Source organism: Protopterus annectens, chromosome 8.part0, assembly GCF_019279795.1.
Source record: "Protopterus annectens isolate FY-2018-M chromosome 8.part0, PAN1.0, whole genome shotgun sequence".
In the NCBI taxonomy this organism is placed as follows: Eukaryota; Metazoa; Chordata; order Ceratodontiformes; family Protopteridae; genus Protopterus; species Protopterus annectens.
The window spans coordinates 1,508,986,904-1,509,011,796 of NC_056741.1; the positions used below are offsets into that span (position 1 = coordinate 1,508,986,904).

The window sequence follows — 24,893 nt, forward strand, 5'->3', positions numbered from 1 at the left end:
GTTTAATCCCTCTGTAGTTACTACAGCTCTGCACATCACCCTTATTCTTAAAAATTGGTACCAAAACACTTTTCCTCCATTCCTCAGGCATCCTCTCACTTTCCAAGATTTCATTAAACAATCTAGTTAAAAACTCCACTGCTATTTCACCTAAACACCTAGATGCTTCCACAGGAATGTCATCTGGACCAGCAGCCTTTCCGATCTTCATCCTCTTCATAGCTATCCTTACTTCCTCCTTGCTAATCCACTGCACTTCATGATTCACTATCCGCACATCATCCAACCTTCTCTCCCTCTCATTCTCTTCATTCATCAACCCCTCAAAGTACTCTTTCCATCTGCTCAACACACTCTCCTCGCTTGTGAGTATGTTTCCCTCATTATCCTTTATCACCCTTACCTGCTGCACATCTTTACTAGCTTGGTCCCTCTGCCTAGCCAATCGGTACAGGTCCTTTTCTCCCTCCTTAGTGTCCAACCTTTTATACAACTCTTCATATGCCTTATCCTTAGCCTTCGCCACCTCTCTCTTTGCCATGCACCTCATCTCCTTATACGCTTGTCTACTTTCTTCATCTCTTTGACAATCCCACTTCTTCTTCACCAACCTCTTTCTCTGTATACTCTCCTGTACTTCTTCATTCCACCACCAGGTCTCCTTGTCCTCCTTCCTCTTTCCAGATGTCACACCAAGCACCCTTCTAGCCATCTCTCTTACTAGCTCTGCTGTAGTTACCCAGCTATTCGGCAACTCTTCACTGCCACCCAGTGCCTGTCTTAACTCTTCCCTGAACATCACCACACAATTACCCTTTTTCAATTTCCACCATTTGATCCTTGGTGCTGCCCTCACACTCATCCTTCTCTTCTTAACCACCAATGTCATCCTACAAACCACCATCCTATGCTGCCTAACTACACTTTCCCCTGCCACTACTTTACAGTCTCCAATCTCCTTCAGATTGGCCCTTCTACATAAGATATAATCCACCTTTGTGCATCTTCCTCCACTCTTGTATGTCACCAAATGCTCCTTCCTCTTGTTAAAATACGTATTCATCACAGCCATGTCCATCCTTTTCACAAAATCCACTACCATCTGACCTTCTGCATTCCTTTGTTTAACACCATACCTAACCATCACTTCCTCATCCCCTCTGTTCCCTTCACCAACATGCCCATTGAAATCTGCTCCAATCACCAGTCTCTCACCCTTGGGTACAGTCATCACAACTTCATCCAACTCACTCCAAAATTTTTCTTTCTCATCCATCGCACACCCAACTTGTGGAGCATATGCACTAACAACATTCATCATTACACCATCAATTTCCAGCTTCATAAACATCACTCTATCTGACACTCTTTTCACCTCCAAAACACTCTTAGCATACTGTTCCTTCAGGATAATGCCTATGCCATTTCTCCTCCCATCCACGTCATGATAAAACAATTTGAAACCGCCTCTGATACACCTAGCCTTGCTCCCCTTCCATCTGGTCTCTTGCACACACAATATACCAACCATCCTTTGGTCCATCATATCAGCTAGCTCTCTCCCTATACCAGTCTCAAATTAAAAAAATAACACTTATTCAAAAAAAAAAAAGCAAAAGAAGCTGCATCATACTTTCCTTCTCAGTAAAGCATAATATGTAAAAGAAATGTGTAAAAGAGTGTATATTTCCACTTGCCAATGTAAAATGTATACAAAACAAAAACGAATTAAAGCCTCACAAATGTGTGTAGTGCTGTGAAGTCTGCTGATCAGAGATTCTGGCTAGGTCATGTGGCATGCAACATCGCACATACCCCTGTTTCTAAAACTTTGGTATAATGGCCGGATGCCCGGTGCTGCAGGCAGCAACTCCCTAAGGTTATGAATACTGCAACATGAGAATAGAAGGACATCAAATGTTTTAACTTATTTATTCTGGGTTAAATCATTTATTATTTAACTTTGAAAGGCTGTGGCTGATGTTTTACTTATTAGGTTAAGTGTTTATACATTTTATTGGTAAAATTAACTTGGAGAGCAGTTTAAACTGTTGCTACCATTCATATCTTCAAATGTTGGCTTATTATAATAGTAAACAGTAATTTGTGTTATTTACTAACTGAATTTGGCTCATAGAATGCTAAATTAAGACTTGGGAAGGAGGATGTTGGTGCTTGACTATAGCTATTTACTACCCATCCACCCCACCCCCATTCTAGAAAACATTGTGTGAGAGTTTGTGCAAAATAATTTTGGTCAGATGATAATTACTGTTGATAATACTGCAGTTAAAGGCACTGGGATTAGCATGAGGTAGGTGAAATCCTAGGAATTGATATGCAACTGTATAATGTAAAGCTAATTTCAGGATGGGAAATTCTGGCCATTACCCAAGGCAGCAATACCATACGTCCTTAAGGCCAAATACCTTTTGCATATTATCTGGTACTAGTAGTGGGATTCAGACCCCATATTTCTGGATCCAATTATCCTCACATATTGATGGAAATGGTGTGGGAGTTAAAAATATAGGTCTTACCTGTCAATTAGTAGGCAATGGTGGGATATTGTAAATTGGTCTTAAATAGTCTGTAAACAAGTTTTCATCACCAAAAAGAATGCATACCCTTGCAGCCACAAGGTAAGCATAGTAGTATGTCTTATATCAGTTATTTTATTTCCTAGTCAATGTAGTTAGGAAATAGTAAATAATGATCTTTGTGAAATTTGTAGGATGTCAGTGTCACAGCTGATTAAGGAATGCAGAACAAAGGGAATTTTGTATACCAGTCTGTTTGGGGAGAACAAAATAAAAACTTTATGTGCAGCTGAAGTGCAGTCCCCTGAAGTCCCCTATTTGTCATGACTTTGATAACACAGTACCCTGTGTATATGTGGCCATGTTTGGAGGCAACCACATGAGAAAGGTGACAGAGGTGACATCCTGTCAGTTTCCACTCCATCAATGAAGACTGGTAATGTCGCAGTTTCAGAAAAGGAACACAGTGGTAGTGAAAAGCCTAAACCAGGACTTTACCTGCTAGAGGATACTAGACTTACTCTGGAAGAAGTTACTTAGTGAATAAATGGTGAATAACATTAAGTATAAATTTGAAAAGTAGTTCTGAAGAAGTACTGAACATGCATTACAAGGAGATGTTGGGGGAATTACAAATGAAAGAGAGTTAAGGCAGGCGCAGCTTTTATATCATAATTTACAAAACCTGAGGGAGATATTCAAAGGGTCTCATAATTCTCAACAGGGGATGGAGTTTCTGTACTAGAAAAAGGGTTTGTTCTACATAAAATAGACTCCTAAAGAGGGAGAGAGAGAAGTGATACAGCAGTTGGCAGACCCAAAGACACTTCTAGCCATAATCAGCAATGTTTCTTTTTCAGCCCATAGTTGAATAAATCATATAGAAAGGAAGATTGTGCAAGCATTTTAATTGTCAGGCATCTTAAAGGACATATGAAGAGCTGCAAAGTGGTGTAAAATGTTCTTAATAAAGGAAATAAAGCTGGTGGAGCACCACATAGACGCAACAAACAGTCAGAAGGACATGGTTATATATCAGGACAATGATGTCTCTGTATCATACCCTGTCACCAAAAACACAGAAGGTCTTTCAAAAACAAAACAATGAGTGTGACCATAAGGTATGCCATTTACTTCAAGCTTTGTTCCTTGAGGGTTTTTCAGCAAAACTCAACTGAGTCTAGAAAGAAGAAGAAGGAGGAACATTTTAATGAACTGCGAAAATGCTACTTTTCTTCCAAAGATAAACATATCAGAAAGTAATCAGCCATGTCAAATTAAACAGTTGTAATAATTGTTTATGAAATAAAAGACATTTAACTTTACTTGCCTTTTTGGTAAACTTTGACATTTGAAAGAAAAATGTGTAAAATCATGTATAATTGCAATTACCTTTGCAGAGATATATTACAATTTACAAAGGATACTAATAACTGTCTCAGAAATATATACACTGCTGCAAAGTCTACTACTTGAAGTTTAATGCTACTATGGGTCATGATGATGATGATTTATTTGGACAGCAGTTTAAGCATCTCCTCCCCTCCAAGAAGTAGAAGCTTGAACTCAACTTCCAAAATGTGAAAAGCAACAATCGGGGGGAATCATGACTGTTAATTTAAAAGGTTACAAAGACAGTCAAGGAAGTTACCGAAATTTGCCTGCTGGAAGATCCCCTTAGAGACAGAAATTAAACTGTATTATATTGCCCTGCAAGGACCTCAGAATTCTGTTTCAGACATAAAAGATAAAATGTAAGGGTACAATGTAGTTTTTAGCTAGTAGCAAATACTTTCTAGTTTAGATTTTAGACAGTCTGTATGTATGAATGTTTTATTTTTTTTTTCTTGTGCAAGTAGTATGATGTTTGTAAATTTATTTGTAAAGGAAGTATTTAACTGCTTTATTTCAAGTAAGTGACTTTATTATTTAACTTTTAATGCTTTTGGCTGTTGCTTTACTTATTAGCTTAAATAATGTTTTATGCATTTTATTGGTAAAACTAACTGTGGGCATTTAATATTTGAAGTGTTACTATTTAAGCTATTGCTACCCTTCAGATATTTGAAGGGTGGCTTATATTAATGGTGGAATAGTTCATGTTCTTGACTTCCCAGTGCAATTTGACTGATGTCAGTGTTCCTTAAAATTTGACAAGGAGACTAGAACTGCTGAAGTGTAGCCTTTTACCTTGCTTTTAGAAAATATTGTGTGTGTGTGTCTGTGTGTGTGTGTGTGTGTGTGTGTGTGTGTGTGTGTGTGTGTGTGTGTGTGTGTGTGTGTGTGTGTGTGTGTGAGAGAGAGAGAGAGAGAGAGAGAGAGAGAGATTTAGTCAAGATTTAACTACTGTTGGTAAAACTGCTATGAAAGGCATTGGACTCAGCCTGAGATGGGTAAAATCCTGGTGAGCCAGTGATTATAACTCTGATCTATAGTCTAAAGCTCATTTGAGTGTGACAGATGCTGGCCATTATCCAAACAGCATTGCATATTGACCATATACTATTAAAGCCAATTGCCCTTAGTATATTGTCTGGTACTAGTGGTAGAATTCATATAGGTGGTTCTCTCATGCCTCAGATATTAACAGCAGTGGTGTGGGCATTAAAGCCTGTAGCCTGTGTTCATTATATTGTGTATACAAATGGTGTGTTGCTCAGCACAATGCATTTGAATTGTGTTAGTTTTCTGATGTTATATATGTGTTTCTGGAAGTGACTTGCTCATTAGTGATTTAGCTATTCAAAGATGCCATTGATGAAAGATGCTAGTATACCAAAGTTTAAAAAGACAATATGCTTAATTAAGCTGAGCTTGGCATTTGGGCACACGTTAAGTATGGTTATAAGTGCCTTTAAGTTTGGATGTAAGCAGAGTACCATATTTTGCTAAGAATGAGTGAGCTCTGTGTAAATGATTAAGTCATTTACTATATGAAGGAAATTTGGTGAACTTATACGACAGGTTAAAATGGGAGCTGCTATTATAGAAAGGGTTTTTGCACTGGCACAAACTATAAGTGTCCTGTACCACTGAGTATTTCTTAGAAAGTTGATGTTTGCTGTGAAATGAAACCTGTGTTGCTGTTTTTCTAATGCCTTAATATTTAGGTAGAAAGTATAATTTACTTGAAAGCATTATAATATTATACTGCATTAGGATGACTGGCTAGTTGAATAAGAAGGATGAGGTTGAGTTCACAGGATATTCTTTGGGTTTAAACTTATACTGGATGTGAGCAGCTGTGTGTGTGTTCACGTGCACACGCACGCGTGTGTGTGTGTGTGTGTGTGTGTGTGTGTGTGTGTGTGTCTGTGCGTGTCTACACGTGTACATGTGTGTGTAAGAAAGGTATAGTCCACTTCTTTTTTTTATGTTTTACCCATTGTCACCAGGCAGCATTTCAGGCAAAAACATGTCTATGAATTTGTGGGTCATTTTCACTTTTAGCTTAATATATAGTTTGTTTTTTGAGTTTTGTTACTGCAGTGCATGGAAGGTCTGGTACCTGATACAAATGGGATGAAGTTCGATGTTTATGATATGTTAGAGTGACGTTGACCCTTGTACTGGAGATTTAATGTAGTGATATGATTTTTGGGGGTAAATATTTGAATTTAAATACATTTTGTAACAGATAATGTTTATAGAGACTAGACATACTAAGATTGGTTAGAGCAGTAGGCCAGGGTGGGAGGTTGGCATAATGGTTAAGTTGTTTACCTTACAGTTACAAGGTACAGGGTTTGATTCTCACTTGGGGTAATTGGCTAGGCTTAAAATGGCCTAGAAGGGCTGTTAGCCTAGTACTAATCTATGAATCTATTAGGGCAAATTAGTACACATCAATGTTTCATGGTGAATTGTTCATTACGTGTAGGAAACGTAATATCATACTGATGGAAAAATGGCTTATTGTGTAGCAGATCCATAGAATGTGAATCTGTGGCACTAGGAAGCATACTCATCTGTAGCACCCCCTCCACAAATGACTAAAAGAGGTAGCAGTAGCAATCCCTTTATGACAGCGTGTAAACTGTTAAACATTTTAAGAACAGTTTGACAGTGTGCAAGTCACTGATTGTTTACAACTGTGATTGTATGTAGACAGCATAAAAGCTGTATGGGGTATTCAGAAACAAACAGAACATACTATTATGGGGAAAAGCACAGTGAAAGGCAATGTGCAGAGGGAGATTCAGAGACACCCTTTACATCATTGTCCTACTGGAGAAATAGTGCGGTTTGCATTCTATGCAAATGACTGCATAATACCTGTGTCAGTATACTAATGAGAACCATGTGAAAATGAAATCAAACATGGCAACATGATTCAGAAATGTATTAAATTAAAGTAATGAGCTGCTGTGATTGCCTATTCTGAACGCCAGGCTTTTTCAGTGTACAGGAGCTTCGCTCACAAGTGAAAGTTAGGAGAAGCATAAACATTAGCAGAGCAGTATGTGTTGGTGGCTGCCTGCAGAGCAAATGTCCGCAGAGTTGCACATCATCACTTTCCACATCACACAAAAGTCTGCCAGTGGCTTCCTGTCACCTCCACAACCAGGTCATTGTTGACCAGCACATAGTGGACAGCATACCCTAAGAGAATTAGTAGATATGTGACACAAAGATTTTGCATAGCATTAACCATCCTTACTATGGTTAGTTTTCAGAATTCAACAGGAGACATGTTGTGAGATTTGCAAGCAATGACCTTGTGAATACTACACTTGTTCCTCACTGTGTTGCTGCAACACATGGAGCATATTTAGCTTCCACAGGCAGCAGAGAAAAAACACTGTGTAAACAATCTGCAATGTAGCTAATTTCTCTGTGCACCTGAGGCTATTGACTGTATCTATACTGCCATCAAGGCCCCATCCTCTCTACATGATATCCTATATATCAGCTGGAAGGGAGTCCACACCATCAACTGCCAAGTCTCTTGCAGTGTATATGGTATTATTTACAATGTGTCTGAGAACCATCTGGCACACATGTTCCATATACCAACATTTCATGTGGAGTGACATTTCAGAAGTCCATCTAATCAGTAAGTGCAGGCATTACCATTCAAAGAGACTTCCATGTGCTGTTTCCATAGATATATGCAGCAAGCCCCTCCTAATGGTATCTTGTGTTATGCATAGTAACAGGATATGCCTTAGAACCATGACAGATGACCTCTATGTGCAGTTCCCACACTATGATAGAGCTTCACTGCTGTAACACAGATGCTGAACATTGCCAAATGTATTTTTGGATTTATGAAATGTGGTAGTTATTCACTTAAGACTCACAGCAGGATAGTTGTTGTCTGCACCATGCTGCACAATATAGCACTACAAAAGCAGTTACAACAATGGAAATTATTACAGTGCCACCAAACTTACCTGTGACAGCAGCAGCAAAGGAGGAGCTGAATGAAGAGTTGTCAGAGGAAATGGCTTTTTATTACAGTGCAGTGAATGACCATACTGTGTATCAACCATTACCTTACCCACAAAGGTTGGAAAGTGGTCAGGACACAGTTGTTATTTACACATGATGGGTGGGACACAATGACAGAGAACAACAATGCTACATTAGGTGTAAGAGTTATGGGAAGTGGATGTGGTAGCTACTAATGCAGCTGGGAGGTTGGAGATTCTAATATCACATCTTCCAGTTACATGGTGGAGATAAGTTTGTGAATGCTGGCCAGGTTTACTGTACACCCGTGGAGTATCAGGATAGGTATCCTGTCCAATGGATGGTCTAGCACTTTAGCAGAATGTACAAGAACCCCACAGTGCCCCCCCCCCCTTGGAGGAAGGAATTGATGCTCAGCATTCATGAAACCACAAATGGCCATGGTTAGGCATTGCACTCTGTAGGTCAATAGGTGAGTGGAACAGTGTGGGACTGTAAGATCCAAAGTGGATTAACTAGTGTAGTGTCTCCTCTGTGGAGCAGAAAGTGTGCTGGCCATGACCATGTGATTGTCCACACCTATGGATGCAGGCAGCCATGAACAGAGGGGCTAGTGGTGCATTCTCTGGATTAATGTGTGCCATCTATGTAAGCCTGACTTGTGACTACTCTTTGCATATGACCTCTCGCATGATCATGGTGGACATTTAGCAGTACCCTCACTGATGTACCAATGGATGCCATCATGGTCACCAAGCACCTTAGCAGCTCTTTTCACAGTTTCACTTAACACACTGTGCTATTTGTTTCCAAATCCCTGGCATTAATTTTTATTTTGGCAAAACTACCCCTTAAGTTCAATTGTGTAAATAATACTATCTAAATATAAAAGATGTTCACATTGGTTACATTAATTTTCCAATCTATATATATCATTGACACATGTGCTAACATAAATGCAAGCACACATTTCTATGTGTTATACATATATACTTGCACAAACACACCTACATAGATAAATGGAACACCTACACTCTGACAAGGGTATGTCCACTGAGCATTTTTTTAAATTTCTTATAATCATGATTTGTCAAAACTGCATGCACTTATGTTGTGAGCAACTGTGGTAAATTGTGTTGTTCTTCATTTTTTCACACTGTAGTATGACAGTTTAGTTGGTATATGTAAGTGTACAATAAAAGAGAGAAGCAGGGGACATGCAATATACGGAAAGGTTATAAAATGGGGGATGGTGATAGAGTATGAGGAAGAGTACAGAGCACTAGGAATGTGCACACATGAAACACTTCTAAGCACTGTAGGGGGGATGGAGTCTGAGGAACATCTTCATAGAAAGGGACAGGTAAATGTTGGGGTGCATGTGTGTGAACATATATAGACAGATATCAGTTCATTGGTGTAATGATATCACCACCATCTACAAACAGTTTAATTGAAAGGCTCATATTAAATCAATCAAATACACAAACAGAAAAAAAACATCAAACACATTGTTGTCCCCTGCATCCCCCACATCTGCACAGCTTTAAATATACCAACTTCAGGATCAAACTACAGTGGGGAAACAGCAAATTCTGTTACCCCCAGTATCTGTCAATTTTGAGTAAACCACACACTATCCTAAATAAAACACAGAATGATCATAACCAAAATGCTGACAGTAAAATCTGCATGCCCCAAAATGTACCCTAGGAGCCCATCAACCAAAAAACACTTCTTTTTCTGGGGGACAAGCTCCTCAGTGTTCGCAGTACCTTTGCTACTTATGCGTACTAACTCGTATCCCTTCTCTATTACTGCAACGATCTTGCACTGGGTTACAAAATGGATACCACATAGCATGTAAGTACAATTTAGTCTGTGAAAAATAGATGGCAACTCATTACAGCCTAGTGCGCCTCCAGGCATTCTAAAGTTACCTCCTACTGTGCCTCTAGGCATCAAGTATTGCATGTTCATATTTGCATTAATAATTCCAAAACCATGCTACATACAAGGTGTTAGAATATTTTATCTTGAAGCCTACATCATGGGAAACGCAGTTGTATTGATATTTGACCACTGTCAATGAGTATTTGTTAGAAATATAAGGTGATAATTTCATTTTCTAAAGCCTCAAGCCACGCCCACTGGTAATTAAAGGTACACACTTAGAAGAGCTGTACAGGAGGGAGACAACTGTATAACTTCCCTCAATGATATTAATCAGGCATTAATTGTAATTTGATCTCTAGTTTCTTAAAAGCAACTGGATTCATAGACACTCCCTGCACTGCATGTAAGAGATAGCACAGTACATGCCTCAGCCTCAAACTAACTGGATGCATGACTCAAAAATAGATCTCACATCCAGCACTCCAAACTCAGTGCCCCAGAAAAAGAAGTAAGCATTACAGTGAATGTCAGTACAGTGAATCATCCATTTCTGTATGATGACCACAAGCCGGCAGAAAGGTTCATCTCAAGGCAGAACAATATTGCCAGGGAGTGTGGGTTCACATCAGGATTATCAGTGGTCAGTACTAATAGCTAGGCTTTACAGCAAGGGCATACTGTGTGTCCACTGCATAAATAGAGGAAGGGGCACCATGACATGATATGGTATACATCTAGAGCATACAAGCAAAAGACATGCTACCTGTCTATTACATGCATAACTCACGTTGTACCTAGGCATATATATGTGACTCTTAGGGCACATAGGGCACCCAGTATATGTATGCCAAGCACTGGTCAACCAGGTGTAAAATAGTTTGCTCCTGTGATGCAAAACAGGGATGAAGAATCACCAAGACAGGTATTCTGATGTTGGGTGTTGGACAGAAACACCATACATACCCCTTGAGAACAGCTAAGAACAGCTTGAGAACAGGCTGCATATCCACAGATACATATGACATACATCATTTGCATTTCATTCCCTGCCATCTGTACAGGTGATAAACATCTGCAGTGGAGAAAATGACACTGTAATGACAGTGGAATGAGTGCATTTGACATGCACAAGTGGTCTGGGTGCACAGGTACGAGGCAGCAGTCCTGCACTAGTATTGTAAGCACACCATGTAATCAATGTACAAACATCTTTCCCAAGCTAGCTTTCACAAGGTGGCAGCTGCAGGACAGATTGGTGAGGTGCAGCAATGATAGCTGGAGGGATTACATACAATGAACAACAGTGTCAGCATATGTTGCAGAGTGTGGCCCATGCTAGTATTGTAATTGACTCATTGTCAGCTGCAAGCATTGCCACTAGTGCACTACAGCTGCAGTGTGAACACAGCCCTCAGACAGACAGACGAACAGACAGACAGACACACACACACACACAGGCACACACACACTCAGAAACACTTAGAGACACATCCTCATCACCTATATCTCCACTACCACACATCAAAGTAGGCTTGTCTGTCCTGCCCTCTGAAGGTACGTGACAGGATGTACTCACTGTCTTCTCTGGTTAATAATACTTGATTTCTGCATTACAACACCATCTTCACTCATCTGTCTTTCTCTGACTTGCATAGGTGCTGCTATACATATTTTTGTCCATTTATATACAGGGTTTCCAACATTTGCTTAGTATACAATACTACATCAGTTATGTTGCATGTGATGTTTTCTGTAGGTTGTCCTTGTGCATACTAGATCTGTACAGTGAGTGCCATTTGTATGAATCCCACCTCAGGTTTCACCAATAAAATCCAAAGTGCAATTAATGCAAGTGACAGAAAATGCGCCATAACACAGAAGGCTGACAGAAACACTAATATTTTATTTACAACAAAATATTTTACTCTCTTACTTATATAAAACATGTTCTTTTGTATTTTACAGGCACAAAAGTGAGGATAGGCATCCCCTACAAAAATCAATAAAAGGATAAAAATAAAGTCAGAAGTCAGACTTCTTTTAGCAGCTCTGAGTCCTTATCTCCAGTAATGGATGCAATCTGATACAGTATATGTATATGTATATGTGTGTGTGTGTGTGTGTGTGTGTGTGTGTGTGTGTGTGTGTGTGTGTGTGTGTGTGTGTGTGTGTATGTATATATATATATATATATATATATATATATATATATATATATATATATATGTGTGTGTGTGTGTGTGTGTGTGTGTGTGTGTGTGTGTATACACGCACACACACACACACACACACACACACACACACACACACACACACACACGCACACACATACAAAAAGGTGTGACAAAATTGAGGCACTTCTGTGTTTGGAAAGGATGCACAGATTGGCTCCCAAATCTGCATTTATTTGTTCACGATAAGAGAGAGAGAGAGAGTGAAATTATATCGCTATACCAATGTGGAATTCACAAACAAACAAACATGAAACATTTACAGACTTCCCAGTGCTTTAACTGAAAAGAGAAGTGGATTGTTCCCTCAGAGGTACTAATAGAAGACAACACATTTACTGGGTTATCCCAGACATTCTGAAGTTAACCTCTTTAGCTTCGGTGTCAGTGACTGTTTCCAGTCATACACCCCGACATATACACACACACACACACACACACACACACACACACACACACACTTCTGCACTTGAGCTTCCCAGAGTTTTGAAGCTTATGAATTTCAGTGTTAATATTGGACAGTGACTTTTAATGTCTTTTACAGTGTATATCTCGATACTCTTCAGCAGTGGCACAAGGGCCAAGACAGGTTTGTTTTTCTCTCTCTCTTCTCCTCCCTCTCTCTCTCGCCATCTCCATCTCTTTCTTTCTCTCTCCACGAGTTATGTTCCATTATAAAAACGTTTTCAATATAACATTTAATCACTGTTAAGTATATCATTGGCTAAACCAAACCACAAAATGTCTTTACTTATGTTCTCAGATAATCTGCAGAGGCATGTGAAATATGAGTGCTTAAAGATCATACTGAATAATCTCCCCAAAGTAGTCAAGGAAGTAGAAGTTTGAATACATTTGCATATGCATTTGCCTCACTGATTTCCTATGCAGATTTATTTAAATGTATATCATTAAAAAGTTATAATCTCTGCATGCAGAGGAATTGTCAGTTCATGCAAACCCAGTCCCCACACAAACATTTAAATGCTCAAGGCACTAAGTCTGGACCATTTACTGAGATATAATCAAGGTGTTTCTCAGCCCCATCAATATTAGCAATAGCTGAACAGCTCAACATGTGTTTCCTTGATAGGATTAAGGCAAAGTATGTCTCAGGCTAAGGCAAATATAATGTATCACAGCTAGTAGCAGTTCTTAATTTTGCAGGGCAATTTAGCTATTTCTCTCTGGTGTAAAAATGGCAAACTAGAAAATGCAGCTCTGACATCATAGGGCAGCTAGGCATTCCATATTATGCTGCATACACACCACTGCAACTTTTGAACATGGTTAAAATGCTGCTTATCTGTGCATGCATTGGGAGGGGCTATACACAAGGAGGTAAATTTGAACAGCATGCATTGCTGTTATCTCCTATAAGGAAAGTGCAAGTTCCCATAATACAAAGTATACAATCTTGCAGTTAAAATAGTCTTCATTTTTTAATGGGTGTTTTAGCTTGCTGGCAAAGAATCCTGAGGAGAAGAAGAACGTGAAGGCAAAGATACTGCTTGCAGTCTTTCAGTGTCTCTGTCCAGCGTTTTATAGGATGTCTCCAAAGCCTCCTCCTTTGTTTTTGACATTTGAACTTCCTTGGTCTCCATCTCACATTCCTGGTAGGTCAGCCTCTCTTGAGCCTCAATCTCTTCTGTTGTTGGGATGGAGTTTTTTTTTGGACGACCCTTAGGTTTTGTGGGAGCTTCCTGCCCACCTTTTAATACCTGAAAAAAGCAAAAAAAAAACATAAAAGTTCAGAAAAAAAAGCTAAATTCACAAAACAAAATGTACCGGCATTTTAATGTATTCCTCTAGCCTATGTGAAACACATTATCTCATTTTCAGACAGGTATCACATTTGCTCATTTACTTCCAGTGGACAAGCTCACTGAGCAGGTTAGGGATTTTCCTGGAGGTACCTGAAAGTACAGTTGTGTACCTACCATAAATGTAGATGTTCGAGTGTATTCACTGTTGCAGTCATTACACTTGGGTTATCCTGCTGGCAGGCGACCCGCAGTCGGCCCGAGTTCCAAAGTCTTGGTCCGGCATCAGTTGCTGTTGCCTCTTCCCTAACGTCAGTGCGCCAGGGGTATAAAAGTTGCAACAGACGCCATTTTCTTCAGTTTTTCTTGCCTCAGATGTCAGGTGCCCCCAGATAGGAAGGCTGGAAAGATAAAAATATGCCAAACAACCATGCATATATTACTATAAACATTTCCTTCATCTACAAGCAAATACACCACATAGGTTGTATAGAGTTGAGAAGTACAGAATAGTCCCACCCAAGAGGAGGATGGTGGTTGGGTAACCTGGACTGCAACAGTGAATACACTCGAACATCTACATTTATGGTAGATGCACAACTGTATTACGTTCATCATGTTTCACTGTTGCAGTCATTACACTTGGGTAGAATCCCAAAGCTGAGGTTGGGTGGCTGCGTCTAAATTGGATTTGGTGAGGCTAACAAGCCCTGCAGAACTGCAGTGGCAAAGCCTGCTCTGGATTTGGAGTAGAGAGGTAAGTGGTAGTGCTTGGTGAAAGTGTGCACTGAGCTCCAGGTTGCAGCTTCTAATATGTCTTTGGTTGGTACCCCTCTGAGGAAAGCTGCTGAAGTGGCTGCTGCTCTGGTAGAATGAGGCCTAATGCCCTTAGGCACAGATTTGCCATGTTGTGCATAACAGAAGCGGATGCAGTGTCCTATCCAGTTAGAGATTGTCTGCTGTGTAATTAATAGGTTTTACTTGTGATCCTGCAGCATATGCTACAAACAGTTGCTCAGTTTTTCTGAAAGCTTTTGTTTTGTCCAAGTAGAATCATAGCTGCCTGTGTATATCCAAAGCATGCAGAAGTCTTTCCCCTTTATTCTGTGGATTTGGGTAGAAAGTAGGTAAATGAATAGTTTGGTTTAAGGCCACATTGGAGACCCCTTTTGGCATGAATGTTGGGTTTGTCCTGAGAGAAACCCTGTCCTGATGAAAAATGAGGAAAGGTTCCACAGCCATCAATGCCTGTAACTCTGAGACTCTTCTTGCTGAAGTTATTGCTAGGAGCAGAGCAGTTTTCCATGACAAGAATTTTAGATCAGCTGTGCTGGCTGGTTCAAATGGAGGCAGTGTTAGTTTTTCTAAAACAAAATTGAGGTCCCAAGTAGGTACTGGTGCTCTTCTAGGGGGTCTTATATTTTTTGCCCCTCTGAGGTATTGTCGTAGTAGAGGATATAAAAAAATAGGAGGATCCGTATTGTAATGCACTTAAATGGCAGAGGCATGGATTTTAATGGATGAAAAGGATAGGCCTTTGTCCAACATCTCAGTTAAGTATTGCAAAATCTGAAGTATATTAGGGACAAGTGGTTCGAACCCTTGTGCCTGGTTCCAAGCACAGAATCTCTTCCATTTTTCTGCATAAGATTTCCTAGTGCTGGGCCTCCTGGCTTCCAAAATAACATCCATAACAGCTTTAGAGAGAGGTGCAGTCTGAGTGGCTACATTATATGCCATGCTGCCAGGTTTAAGGTTCTGAGTTGACTGTGCAGAATCGGATTGTTTTGTTGTGTCAGAAGATGAGGGATTTGAGGTAGAGGCCAAGGTGGGCCTTGGGACAAACTCTTTAGGATTGGGTACCAGTGCTGGCGTGGCCAGTCTGGTGCAATCAGGATCATTTTTGGCCTCTCTTGTCTGACTTTTAGAAGCACATTGGTGAGAAGAGGCATTGGAGGGAAGGCATAGACTGTCAGGCCTTTCCAGCTGAATGATAGAGCATCCACTTTCCATGCTTGAGAGTGATAAGTCCTTGTGCAAAATTTCTGTATTTGGCAATTGTGAGGGGAGGCAAAAAGATCTATGTCTGGGCGTCCCCATTTCCTTGTTATCATGTTGAACACTTGTGGATTTAGCTTCCATTCGTGATGATCCATGAGATTTCTGCTTAGTTCATCTGCCAGTGTATTTTTTGTTCCTGGCAGGAATTGTGCTTGCAGATGTACTTGGTAGGTCAGTGCTATGTTCCACAAAGTAATGGCTTGTCTGCATAGGGGGTAGGAATGTGTGCCCCCTTGCTTGTTTATGTACCACATAACTGTGGTATTGTCCGTCTTTATTAATAGTTGTCCTGGAAGTATTAGGTCCTTGAAGGCTGTCAGGGCATTCTGTACAGCTAGCATCTCTTTTTGATTGATGTGAAGATGCATTTTTTCCTTGGGCCACGTGCCCTGAATACATTTTCCTGCCATATGTGCTCCCCAGGCATAATCCGATGCATCCATTGTTATTGTCTGCCTGGCTGTAGGTAAGGTGAAAGACTGTCCCTTGTTGTGGTGACAGGCCTGGGACCATCATCGAAACTCCTGTTGTAGGCAGGGAATTAAGGTTATGACTGTCTCTAGGCTGGGACAATGCTGAGTCCAAACACTTTTTAGATACCATTGTAGTTTCCTCATATGCAGTTTTGCATATGGAATTAGTAGAATGCAGGATGCCATGAAACCCAGGGCCTGCAGAATTTTTCTTGCAGGGAGCTGGGTCTTTGTTGCCATCATTTGAAAGTAATGAGTCAGTTGCTTTTGTTTGTCTGGCATGAGATAAGCCACGTGGGCAGTTGTATTTAAGCTTGCACCTAGGAATATTATCTCTTGAGAGGGCACTAGTTTTGATTTCTTTTCATTTACTGTGTACCCTAGGCAAATTAGCAATCTTTTTACAAACGCCAGGTGCTTTAGAAGAATGTCTTGGCTCTCTGCTTGAATAAGGCAGTCATCCAAGTAGGGATATATTTGAATTCCTTTTTGTCTGCAAAAAGCAATTACCGGTGCCAGGCATTTTGTGAAGACCCTGGGCGCAGTAGATAAACCAAAGGGCAGTGCAGGGAATTGGTAATGCATTGAGCCTGCTATAAATCTGAGGTATCTTCTGCACGATTATCTGACTGGGACGTGCAGGTATGCCTCCTTGAGATCCAAAGTAACTAGCCAAGCCTCCTTGCCCAGCATGGGCAGAAGTTGCTGTAGTGTTAACATTTTGAATTTTGGAACATCCAGGAAAGTATTTAGGACTGACAGGTCCAGTACTGGTCTCCAGGCTTTGTCTTTTCTGGGTACTAAGAAAAGTCTTTAGTAAAATCCTTGCCCCTGTTCTTCTTGTGGAACTTTATGAATAGTTCCCATATCCAAAAGAGCCGTAATCTATTTTTGTGCCTCTGCCCACTGGTTTTGTGGCAGGTTTGGCATACCTTTTGGTTTTGGAAGCGTGTGGAAGTGGAACCTGTACCCCTGAGAAACAATATTCAGCACCCATTGGTCTTGGGTGATCATGTACCAATTTTTTTAAGAAAAGTGCTAGCTTTCCCCCTAGGGGTGCTATCAACTGGTAAGAGCTTGGCATTTACAGAGGGAAGTCATTGTGACTGTTTCCTATAAGGTTGTGATTTGTCTTCGCCTCCTTTGCGGGCTGAAGCACTCCATTGTTTAGGTCTGTAGGAGACTTGGGGCTGAGATCTGCCTCCTGGGCATCTGTATCTGCCTCTTTGTGGCCTGTCTGACACTGGAAAGGACCAATTTTTTGAAGGTCAGTTTCTGCTAAATCTAGGTGGTTGAACCTGTAAGAAATCTTTCACTGTTTGCATTGACTTTGCTTTATCCTCCATTTTCTTTAACACCTCTTCTGCCTTAACACCAAACAAAGTATCATGCTGTAATGGAGCATCCAATAATTGTACTTTAACATGGTCAGGTAAACTTTGTTCTTTCAACCAAGCATATCTTCGAATAACAGAGCCTGTAACTGCGGCTCTACAAGAAGCCTCTAATGAATCAAACCACATTGCAGAGTAGGCTTTCCCACTTGTTCAAATGCATGCAATAAATCCTGCACTTCTTTACTGTCAGGACTTTCTATATTTGTAACCATTTTCTGCTTTAACAATGACATGAGGTACTGTTGATATTTAAGCATGTGAAACTGACAGTTGAAAGCTCTTACAGCTAAAGTAGCAGAAGTGTAAACTTTTTTCCCCCATCTGTCCAGAGCTCTGGAATCCCTATCTGAGGGGACAGAATTTTTGGCAGTGGAAGCCTTAACCCCTTTAGGACCCTGAGAAATTGTTTCTGGGTCTGCAGAGGGGTTTTTGTAAAGAAATTTATGAGAGTCAGGGACCCTGTAGTACCTGTCTGGCTTTACTGGTGCAGGGGGTAAAGAATCAGGAGACAGACTGGATTCAGAAAAAAACATCATCTACAATATCAAGCACGGGGGATAGCCAGGGGCCTGTGCTGAGGCAATAAAAGGAAATCTCTGAGCCTTTTCTTGGATTCTGAGTAATCCTGGCTCTCCCAGTGGAAATGCTCCCTCATGGTGTGCAGGGTTTCCCCAAAAGAATAATCCTCAGGGGGTGAGGCTGAAGGAATGGACTCTTCAGCATCAGAGACCTCATAGGGAGGGAGAGAATAGCCCTGATCAGAAGAAGAATCAGAGGAAATGGAAACCTGATCAGAGGAATCATAATCTGTGTCTTGCCTAGAACTTTTGTCAGGAGGGGGATGGGAGCCCCTGATTAAAGTAATAAGGTCTTCGGCCATTTTAAGCATCTGTTTCTTTGGCATGGATGACTGTTCTGGAGAATGCTGCACTTGTTTCCTTGTCTTTAATGGTGTTTTTGACTTTGCCGTTGCTGCTGTAGTAGCCTTAAATGTAAGCTGTGAAGGTCTGAAAACACCCTCAGAAGCCGGTGCCTGCTCAGCGGCTCCAAACCCATCTGAGGGTATAATTTCCATAGGCCCAATACCTTGAGTTTCCACAGGCCTCGGTGTCTCCACGTGGCTGTCGGTTACAGCCTGTGGCTCTGAGGAAGCGGGTGTCAGGGGCTGCGAAAGCGCCTCACTGAGAACCAGCGAACCAGCTACTGGCCTAGTAGAGGGTTCGTCGTCGGTTTTGGACCTCGGATGCCTGTCTTTTTCTTTGTCTTTGCGTTTTTTATACATTCTGTAACAGTCAAATACAGCCTCCTGCACGGGGAACGTTGCACGGCACCAAATTAATTAAATGAAAACAAAAAAACAAAACGGAGCCAGCAAACTATAAATGAATCCAATAAAGACAAAATCCAGCCTCTTTATTGAAAAGAGATTATAACATCCATCAGACCGGTTTTGGCTGGCAGCAAAGCACAGCCTGCTTCAGTGAAAAAAACATGAATGCAAAATATAACAGCTTAAATACTAAATTAGCTTACACCTCATTGGTCCAGTCAAAAATTCTCATTTAATCCAGGTGAAAACAAAGCACCTAATTTAGTGATCCATTTCTTTTCTTTGGTATCTAAGATAGTGTGCCAACCAGTCTTATTCGATTTATTGCCCCTAATCATATCAATAATAATAAAGGAAAATTTGGCAGTATTATGTTTCAAAGTGTGTTTGTACAAAGCACTGTTAATTTTCATAGTTCTAATATTACTCATGTGTTCTGAAATACGCAATTTCAAGGGCCTCGATGTCTGGCCAACATAAAAAGACCCACAGCTACATGTGGCCAGATAAATGAGCCACTCACTACTACAATTTGCAAAAAACTGAATGTCATAAACCTTAGAAGAATTCCTACTTGCAAATTGTTCAGATTTCATAATATTGCCACAATTGACACAATGCCCACAAGGGAAACATCCAACAAGACGTTCGCCAGTTAAGGTAGTTTGTGTTGATTGTAAAGTACTGGCAGAATGTGTATGTTTGTAATGACTAAAACATGAAGCTAAATTCTTTCCTTTTCGAAAAGAAAATAAGCATTTTTCGGGTATTATGTCAGATAAATCTGGGTGGCTTAACAAGATGTTCCAATTGCTCTGAATACTATTTATAAGTACTTCTGAATTCCTAGAGTATGTGGTAACTAGCCTGATTGGCTGTGTAGTTCCCTGTTCCCTAGATTTATATGTAAGCAGGTCCTGCCTTGATGACTTATTGGCCCAAATACTAGCCTGCAGAACATTTCCCATGGGGTAACTTCTCTCACGGAATCTGTTTGTAAGATCCCGTCTATGTACATGGAAGGTATCATCCCTTGAACATATACGTCGCATACGTATAAATTGGGATTCCGGTATATTTTTAACAATATGTGGCGGATGAAAGCTGGAAGCGTGGAGGACCGTGTTGTATTCAGGATATTTCCTGAAGACCTGTGTGCTTAAAGTATCATCATCCTGTCTTGTAATTAATACATCAAGAAAGGTGATAGTATGTAACTCATAACTGATGGTAAACTGCAAGCCCCACTTGTTGACATTCAAATATTAAACAAATTCATTAAGATACTCAACATCGGCCTTCCAAACCATCCAGCAATCATCCAGATAACGTCTCCAAATATCAATTTCGTCAAGATATATATTGTGGCTGCTATTATAAATAATCTGATCCTCAATGTATGCCATAAAAAGGTCAGCATAAATGGGAGCAAAAGATACTCCCATTGCTGTACTCTTAGTTTGCCAAAAACACAAATCTGGATAAAAGAAGACGTTATAAGTAAGGACATGCTCTGCAAGGCCAACTAAAAAAATGTTAAAATCAGAATCATATAGATGTGCCACATTGAGCCAATGTGTCAATGCTTATATATATATATATATAAGCCAACCTCATGTGGAATATTTGTGTACAGAGAACTAACATCTAATGTAAACATCAGCCAACCAGGTTCCAATTGTGTATCTGCAACGATCTGTAGAAACTCTGTAGTATCCTTCAGACGTGACCGTACAAAAGATAATAAGGGCTTTAGATGTTTGCTCAAAAAAATAGACAACGGTTCTGTTAAGTAACCACGACCAGAAACAATTGGCCTACCTAGAGGGTGTACAGGGTCTTTATGTATTTTTGGAAGAAAATATATATATTGACTTGTTGGATCCTGAATAGTTAATTGTTGAAGAACAGAGGTAGTAATGATACCCATATTCCTAGCATTGATCAAAAAATCATCAATCTGAGACTTAAATCTATGTGTTGGATTAAAATCCCATTTCAGCATAGTAACGTCTATCTGATAATTGTCTTCTAGCCTCCTGGTCATAATCTGACCAATCCAATACAACAACAGCACCCCCTTTATCCACAGAAATGATGACTATGTCCTTGTTATTTTGTAGTTCTGAAATGGCCTGTTTCTCAGACAAGGACAAATTGTTGGGTTTAAACCTAAATTCAGAGCTCATAAAGTGTAGATCTTTGAGCACTTGATTTTGAAATTGATGTACAACGGGGTGCATGGGAGGAAGATATTTAGATTTATGATAGACAAATTTATCTTGATTCTGTGATGTTGCATCAACTCCAAATTGTAATTTCAAATTTAAAGTTCTACAGAATGACAAAACATCTTGAGCCAAAAAATCCTCCGATGTAACAAAACCAGGAATAAAAGTTAAACCTTTATTTAGAATGGACAAATGATCCAGTGACAATACAAAACTTGACAAATTTAGAACATTAGAATGACCAACATGATCTATTTCTGTGTCACAAGCTTTAGCAGACTCTGGATATTCTCGATTCCTTTTGTGTTTCCTCCCCCCACATTTATATTTCCCCCTAAAGGGGTGGTACCCTGAGCCCTTTTGGGGTTGGGTGAATCCGATGCTGGCTGTGGATCACTATCCGTGAAAGAAGAAGCATCATCAGTAGATGAGCCAACGATTACAGGTTTATTTCATAAGATAGACCTAGGCTTCTTCCTTTTTGGTGTTTTAGGGGATTGCGGAACAAATCTTACATGTTTAGAAGGGTGGCTAAAGGGGTTAAGTCCCTGGTAGTCCACCTGGTCATGCTTAAATTTCTTTATTTTCCTGAGTTTTAACTGTTCCTCCAAGCTAGTGAGGTCATTGGCCACTTTATTGAGATACTTTTTGAAAAATACTTCACCTTCAAATTTATGAACATCATTGTATAATTCAGAAACAGTATTGATTTCAGAGGCAATAATTCTGTCATAAAATTTTGACAGAGCTTCAACAATAGACATCGTTGCCTGCTGTTGAACTTGGTTCCATTGTTTATTTAGTTCATCATCCGGCTGCCCCACATGAGGTTGGATTCTAACTCTGAGACCCCTAGGAGTAATGCCTTTTGCCATATAGGCTTTAAATAGTTTGGAATGCCAAACATTTGAGCGTAACATTTTGAGATGTTTAAAAAGATTGTCAAAGGCTAAACTACAAGAAGATTCTGAACTTATAGGTTCATTAGGGGAAACACCAGTGCTACCAAATCCAAGGCCAAAAACAGTTAGATCCTCTCTATCAGCTGAGAGACCCGAGACCAGATTGAAAAGATCCATATTCCTTACACAGATACAAGCCAAATAATATGATTGACAATAATGGTAACAATACCAAGAGACCACGTCAATCCAAATTTAGGGAACAATAGTAGCTCAAAAACACCAGGTCAGAATACAACCTGTAGGAATAACTATGTTCCAGAAGTCAATGAGGCCCTGATGTAAACTGAGGATTTTAGAAAAATAGCAAGCAAAAACAGAAGTCATAAAAATATTTTGACTACTAAAAATCAAGGCGTATCCAAATATGCAATGATGTAAAATAAATCACAAACAACAGTAAAATAGAAAAAGTGACCAATAATCACACATTAATTATACAAATAGATGTCCTTTAAACATCCTAACCAGAGGAATAACCCAGGTGAATCCAAATAAACCCCATATTAGAAGGTACCATCAAACTTCACTATTAACTGTAATAACAACCTGATAAATAATGATGGTGGGAGAATGTAGGAAAACCTATACAACCATTAAAGAGAAAAAATATGAAATTACATCTCAGTTCAAATAATGAAATGTTTACATTAGACAATATAATAAATTTAAAACTATTCTTGTTAGTACCCAGTCTCTAAAAAGAAAACCGATGGCCAACTGCACAGTGTGATACCCAACCCTTATAACACGAAAATTGGAAAAAATTTGGAAAAAATGAGAAGTAGTATCCATATAGTCTTAATCAAATCTTGAAAAAATACAGAGAGACACCCTCATACCTGATCAGAGGATATCATTATTCAATATCACACTATATATAAGATTCAAAAAAACATACAGGAAACTGTTGTTATTCTGTACTCATAATCAGATATAAGAACAAAAATATATATATCCACATGTTAATCTATCGAACCTGTTGAAATATATATCCTTCATACCAAAAAATGGCCACACCAATGAACAGAAGGATAACAGAATATTGAAGACAATTTCCTATTAACCATTACAATAATAGTAACTAAACTTCTTGACAGCCAATGTCAAAAAATTTAAAATACAAAAGCTGTAAAAAGCATGTGCACAGTGGTCATAAATGTCCATAGAACGATGTCATCAGTTCAAGAATTATCGCCAGCATAAGCAAATCAATAGTTCCAGTCACAGTGCTGCCAATATAATAATCCTTCCTGTAGACAAAAATATATCATAACAAAGAAGGTACTAGACCACTATAAATCCACTTAAAAGAGCGCATATAATAAGCGCCCAAAAGTAATAGAAAAAATGTGGACAATATTAGTTATTGAAACAAACAGATCACATAAATCCAAAAAATGTGGCCGATAATGTTGATTACCTCCACCTCGCAGATAGATATTCCAAACAAAAATGCAAAGCCATATCATAAATCAATATACAGCACCTGACTAGTAAACCTGATAAACCTGAAAATTGTACACTGGCAATTCGAAATAAATGTAAAAAACACATCTAGTGTCCCATGGTAATGTCCACCTTGAATTTGTTCCTTGTAAACCCGATAAAAAAGAAATCTTCGGAAGCTCCTAATATAAAGTCAACACACAGTACCTGAATGAAAAGCGCTGAAAATTCCACAATGGCGGTTCGTCATAAAAGGAAATCATGTAACCAAAGTCATATAATGACACCCACCTTGGGATTGCTTGTTGGAACCACCATAAATGTAGAAAATTCCTCTAAAGCATAGGTATTCAAACCCCGACCATCAAAAAGCAAGCAATGTAGTTGTGTAGTGTGTTGAGAGTGAACAATTCACTTAACAATCCACCAATTCAACTGTGAGGCCATTAATCCATGTGAAAGAACACAATCCACAGTACTAGTCCCACTCCGATATCAAAATAGGTCTAGCCAAATTTATAAATCGAAACTCTTGATCAGGAGCAACAGTTAGGAAGGCACACACAAAATCCAAGTAGACCAGAAGATGAATATATAAAATAAATAAACGCTGCAAATAATTCAAACAGCCAGCATCGGATCCATATGCCCCCAGCAGGAAAAGAAACCAAGTGTAACAGTCAAATACAGCCTCCTGCATGGGGAACGTTGCACGGCACCAAATTAATTAAATGAACACAAAAAAACAAAATGGAGTCAGCAAACTATAAATGAATCCAATAAAGATAAAATCCAGCCTCTTTATTGAAAAGAGATTATAACATCCATCAGACCAGTTTCGGCTGGCAGCAAAGCACAGCCTGCTTCAGTGAAAAAAACATGAATGCAAAATATAACAGCTTAAATACTAAATTAGCTTACACCTCATTGGTCCACTCAAAAATTTTATGACAGAATTATTGACTCTGAAATCAATACTGTTACTGAATTATGCAATGATGTTCATAAATTTGAAGGTGAAGTATTTTTTCAAAAAGTATCTCAATAAAGTGGCCAATGACTTCACTAGCTTGGAGGAACAGTTAAAACTCAGGAAAATAAAGAAATTTAAGCGTGACCAGGTGGACTACCAGGGACTTAACCCC

The 24,893-nt window shown here is 39.5% G+C and overlaps 1 protein-coding gene across 1 annotated transcript in view; it reads right to left on the reverse strand.

Moving 5' to 3' along the window:
• Positions 1-12,610: 12,610 nt before the first annotated feature.
• The window catches only part of BARX2 (BARX homeobox 2), a 315,106-nt gene continuing 302,823 nt past the window's right edge, over positions 12,611-24,893 (reverse strand). Inside the window, exon 4 of the mRNA XM_044081097.1 lies at positions 12,611-13,803. Within this exon, the coding sequence (XP_043937032.1) occupies positions 13,537-13,803 (267 nt within the window). The 3' untranslated portion in view covers positions 12,611-13,536. The remainder of the gene's footprint in view (positions 13,804-24,893) is intronic.